Source organism: Chenopodium album, chromosome 7, assembly GCF_948465745.1.
Source record: "Chenopodium album chromosome 7, dcCheAlbu1.1, whole genome shotgun sequence".
In the NCBI taxonomy this organism is placed as follows: domain Eukaryota; kingdom Viridiplantae; phylum Streptophyta; class Magnoliopsida; order Caryophyllales; family Amaranthaceae; genus Chenopodium; species Chenopodium album.
This window is the reverse complement of record NC_137840.1, coordinates 20,393,823-20,398,992: the sequence shown is the minus strand read 5'-3', so window position 1 is coordinate 20,398,992 and position 5,170 is coordinate 20,393,823. Positions and strand designations below refer to the sequence as shown.

Here is a 5,170-nt window from a genome sequence, read left to right as displayed (position 1 = left end):
TGGGGAGACAGAAATGGGTGTCTACAGTAACACAAAGTTCCCAACCTTTAGGGGTCACTTGTGTACTCTTTTTTTGTAAGATCTATTCATTCTCAGATGGTAGATCTCATGACGCAATGCGGAATCGCCCATGCGCTCAAGAAGTTAGTCCAATGCTAGCAACATGGACTCCTAATTTGCCTCTTTGCCATATAGCATGATCCGAAGAGTCGGCTTATAGTGTTCTATGGGAAAGATGACCTCTACACCGTACACCATGAGAAATGGGGTCTTTGTAGTTTCCCTTTTTGTTGTTATTTTGATGGCCCAAAGGACGTGTGGTAGTTCATCCGCCCATAGGCCACCAGCTCTTTCAATCTTCTTTTTTATACCGTCCTGAGATTAACTTGTTAAAGGCTTCAACCTGGCCATTTGATTGGGGTCGGCCGACTAATGCAAAAAAATGTGAGATCCCTTGATCTCCCAACGAAGTCTTAAGATAAGTCGTCTCAAACTGAGGACAATTGTCAAAAACCATAGACATAGGCATCCCAAAATGGGGGATAATTCTTTCCGAATGAAAGAGATGACGTCCTTTCCCTTGATGTTTTTGACCGCCTCTGCCTCCACCCATTTGGTGAAGTAATCCACGACAACAAAGATATACCGCCGTCTGCCTGATGGAGGAGTATATGGCCCCATTTGGCGAATGGTACAGGGCTATGTATGGCCGTCAGATCCGTGGCTGGACAGTGTATAAGTTTTTCGAATTTTTGGCATTTATCACATCTTTTCACCAATGTCATGGCGTCCTTCTCAAGGGTGGGCTAGAAGTAACCCGGTCGTCTGACCCTTTTTGCTAGAGATGTGCCGCCGATATGTGAGGCGCATAAGCTTACATGTAAATCTTCTAGAATGTCCTACCCCTTTTGGGGGGTAATGCATTTCAAGAGGGGTTGTAGGAACTCTTTCTTAAAAATCTCTCATTTATGAATTTCAAAGTTGGCCGCATGCTTTTTTTGGTGCAGCTGCTTCTAGAGCTGGGTCTGGCAGCGTGTCGTCTAGAAGAGTTGCCCCTAACGCTTTGTACATGCAGATGCCGGCTAGAAGGGATTCGTATTCCGCCTCATTATTCGAGGCCTAAAAAATGAATCGTAGTGCATACTCGTACTTATCTCCCTCAAAAATACTGATATATAATCCATGCACCACATCCGCACATAGTGGATCTCCCGTCCACGTACATTTTCCTAACCTAATCGATGTTATCCGGCGCAGCCCGCCTTGTCATTTCGACAATAAAGTCGGTGAATGCCTGCCCTTTATTCCCTTTTTTGGTTCGTAAGTGATTTCTAGACTTTGTATTTCAGTAGCCCATTTGAGCATTCAGCCCGATGATTCTAGGGTTGTCATTGGCCGCTTGATCGGTTGATCAATATAGACCACTACCGGATGTGCCAAGAAGTAGGGTTTTAACTTCTTAACAGCCATAAAAAGAGCAAGGCCAAAATTTAAACCATGGGGTACCAAAGCTCTGCATTTTTTTTTTTTGATAAGCCTCCTCAAACAGAGGACTAAGCATCTATATCATTCAAAGCAAAATTGATTACATCAGTTGGTAAGTAGTCAACCCACATCCTTTTCCCAAATCCCATGGCTGGAAGTGAGCCAAATAGCGAGCAACACAATTACCACTATGTTTAACAAAAGAACACTTAACATCATCAAAGCTATGACACAAATCTAAGATATCATCGACAACTAATTGAAAGGTACTCCGTCCTCCAGCAGAACCACACAAAGCTTGTATAACCATCAGACTACCATTCTCGAGTACAATCTTCTTAAAGCCCCTTACTTGTGCCATTCAAATGTTGTACCAATTCAAATAGCTTTAGCTTCTGCATCCTTCACACACCAATTCTCCCTAAACTAATTCACCTCATAACACAAAACTACTCCCTTGTCATCCCTGGCAACCGCACCCAAGCCAATCCCCACATCTCCCAGCAAACCCGCATCTACATTAATTTTAATCCACCCCTCAGGAGCACTCCAGCTTACAACATGCTTCACAGGAGCTCGATGAACCCCCTTGTTTGTAGCAGCCCTCGCATCATACACCTCACCACACACCTTCCTCGCATATGCCACAATACTATAGGATCAAGTTGCACGCCTCCTATCACAAAGGAGTTTCTAGCTCCCCAAATAGCCCAACAAATGGAAAAAATAATTTCCACACCAATCTCATCAACCTCCTTCAGCAAATGCTCCCACCAATCTACTACACTTCGAAAATTATGGTTAGACACAAAGTTGTAGCCACTGCATTTCCATACATCCCGAGCCAAAGCACATTCTTTAAGAGCATGAATAACACCTTCAACATACTTATGACACACATAGCAAGTATCATCATAACCAACAATTCGAGAACCAATACCTTTGTGTGTAGGAAGCGCATTCTGACAAGCTCTCCACATTAACACCTTCACACGAGGTAGCACATTAACATTCTAAATCTTCTTCCAAATCAGTCTCGGGGACGAAGTATTTTCCTCTTTCTTCTTCCAATCATCATCAAACATTGTTCTGTATGCAGAACGCACCGAGTAAACTTCATCCTTTTCAAGATCCCAGCATAGAGTGTCTTCTGGAAGCCTAGAGCTCAATGGAATGCTCATAATTCTCTCTTGATCAATAGGAAGGAAAGAAGATGAAGTTACTGTAGCATCCCAGCACTTCTTAGCCGAATCAATCAAGTCCCCCACCACCAAGTTTGAATTGTTCGAACCCCTCCAAGAAATAACCCGCAGAGTTTGAGTATTTGGGATCCAAGGGTTGTTCCAAACACTACCATTTCCCACTTTCCATCGAAGCCCTCTCTTCACCACCCACCTTGCTTCCAAAATTCCTCTCCAAGTATAACTTGGACAATTACCCAAATTTGCGTCCATAAAGGAAGATGATGGGTAATACTTTCCTTTTAACACCTGTTCAAGAAGACTATTCGGCTTTAATACTAACCTCCAAGCTTGCTTACCAAGAAGAGCCCAATTGAATAATTTGAAGTCACAAAACCCCAAACCACCTTCATTCTTTGGTCTACATAATTACTTCCATGCTAGCCAATGGATCTTTCTCTACCCTGCTTTTGACCCCACCAAAATTGAGCTACCAACGAACGGATCTCGTCACAAAAAGAGGATGGAAACTTAAACACACTCATCGCATAAGTAGTGAGAGATTGGGCCACTGCCTTTATCATAACCCCCCTACCCGCCTTAGATAGAACCATCCCCTTCCAACCTTGCAATTTCTTTCATAACTTCTCCTTCACACCCTTAGTAATCACTTTCTTAGATCTACCAACAACCATTGGGAGACCCAAATACCTATCATGTATATCAACAAGCTTAACACCAAGCTTGCTGGCCAAATCCACACGCCGACCTTGATTAACCCCTATTGAAAAAGAAATAGTCGTCTTGTCAAAATTAACCTTTTGACCTGACAAATTTTCATAGAGGCCAAGCACATCTTGGATCGCAGCCACATCATCATCCGAGGCTCTAGTAAAAATAATACAATCATCGGCAAATTATAAGTGATTAATAGAAGGAGCAGCAGGGGCAATCCTCACACCCTTCAAACTACCTCTTTCCTCCGCTCTCCGTAATAAATCAGAAAAAATTTCAGCACAAAGAATAAATAAATACGGAGAAATAGGGTCACCCTGACGGATTCCCCTACTTGGAACAAACTCCTTTGTAAGCTTCCCATTCACCAACACTGAAAAAGAAACAGACTTGACACACTCCATAACACACGAGCGCCACTTGAAATCAAACCCAAATTTCTCCAAGACCGCCTCTAAAAAATTCCACTCAATACGATCGTAAGCCCTTGACATAACTAGTTTCATCGCCATACTCCCTTCCACTTGTGTTGAATTTTTCATATGATGGAACAACTCAAACGCAACCAGAATATTATCCGTAATCAAACACCCCGGGGTAAAGGCACTCTGATTAACGGAAATAATTCTATCAAGAAAAATTTTTAATCTGTTTGCAAGCACTTTCGACACAAGTTTATAAACAACATTGCATAATGAAATCGGCCTAAAATTCGACATACTCTCAGCATCTTTTTTCTTCGGGATAAGAGCAATAAATGTTCTATTTAAATATGATGGCATAGGAAAACCTCGCAAAATGGAGAGCACAGTACTATAAACCGGCAGCCCCACAATGTTCCAATACGATTGAAAGAAGAGTGGGCACATTCCGTCTGGTCCAGGAGCCTTAATCGGGTGCATCTGACTTAGCGCAAGTTTTATCTGACTGAGCGCAAGTTTTATCTCATCCTCCGTATACTCGGCTTGCAGCACTTTATTCATATCCTCAGTAACTCGGCATAAGAAATCTTGTACAACTTGCGTGATCATAGTAGGGTCCGTGGTTGAAAACATATTTTTAAAATATGTTAATGCCACATTGCTAATTTTCTCCTCACCAACCTGAACCTCGCCAATGTCATCCACCAATTTTCGAATGGTATTTTTTGTTTTCCTACTTGAAGCTTTTTGGTGAAAAAACATGGTATTTTTATCCCTCGACTCCAAGCATAACACTCGAGATATTTGGTGCCAATAGACCTCTTCATGATGTACCAATCTAGCAATATCTTGCACAAGCCTTCACCTTTTCTCCAACTGAGTAGCAGATAACCCACCCTTATTAAGTTTAATAAGCTGCTTTCTTTTTTTGCTAAACTCCTTAAACACTTGACCAAACTTCTTCACACTCCATTCTTTTATATCTGCGGCACACAATCCTAGCTTTGACTCCAAATCAAAACTACCAAGCCAAGCATTCTCTATGACTCCTTCACACGATTCATCAGCTTTCCAAATCTGCTCAAATCAGAATGGTTTATCCTTCGGTCTTCCATTCCTCTTATTACTAAGAACAAGCTTTATTGGTGCGTGATCCGAACAATCTCTATCTAGGTGAAACAAGTGAGCATCAGAGAAAAGAGTCATCCAATCATCAAAAGCATCTGCTCTATCTAAACGACACTGAGTATTTGACTCCTCCTCTCTCCCATTATCATAAGTGTACTTGTAACCCGAGTAATGAATATCTCGAAGCCTACAAACAACCAATGTCTGATCAAGGGTTTG

The 5,170-nt window shown here is 42.0% G+C and overlaps 1 protein-coding gene across 1 annotated transcript; it reads right to left on the bottom strand.

Moving 5' to 3' along the window:
- Positions 1-1,911: 1,911 nt before the first annotated feature.
- LOC145640075 (uncharacterized) lies at positions 1,912-4,585 on the bottom strand. The gene is made up of 5 exons (XM_081691385.1): positions 3,640-4,585; positions 3,338-3,447; positions 2,592-2,975; positions 2,238-2,471; positions 1,912-2,115 (listed from the first exon to the last, which is right to left on the bottom strand). Exons 1-5 carry the CDS (start codon positions 4,583-4,585, stop codon positions 1,912-1,914), a joined length of 1,878 nt encoding a protein of 625 aa, XP_081547511.1.
- Positions 4,586-5,170: the final 585 nt, after the last annotated feature.

What these genes read in the sequence shown, in the direction of transcription:
- LOC145640075 (XM_081691385.1), bottom strand. Translation starts at nt 4,585, where the DNA reads ATGTTTTTTCACCAAAAAGCTTCAAGTAGGAAAACAAAAAATACCATT. An exon ending in TTGTTGGTAGATCTAAGAAA is followed by an intron (nt 2,976 to 3,337) that starts GTGATTACTAAG and finishes CTTCTTGAACAG; the next exon opens with GTGTTAAAAGGAAAGTATTA. An exon ending in AAAAGGATGAAGTTTACTCG is followed by an intron (nt 2,472 to 2,591) that starts GTGCGTTCTGCA and finishes CCTCGTGTGAAG; the next exon opens with GTGTTAATGTGGAGAGCTTG.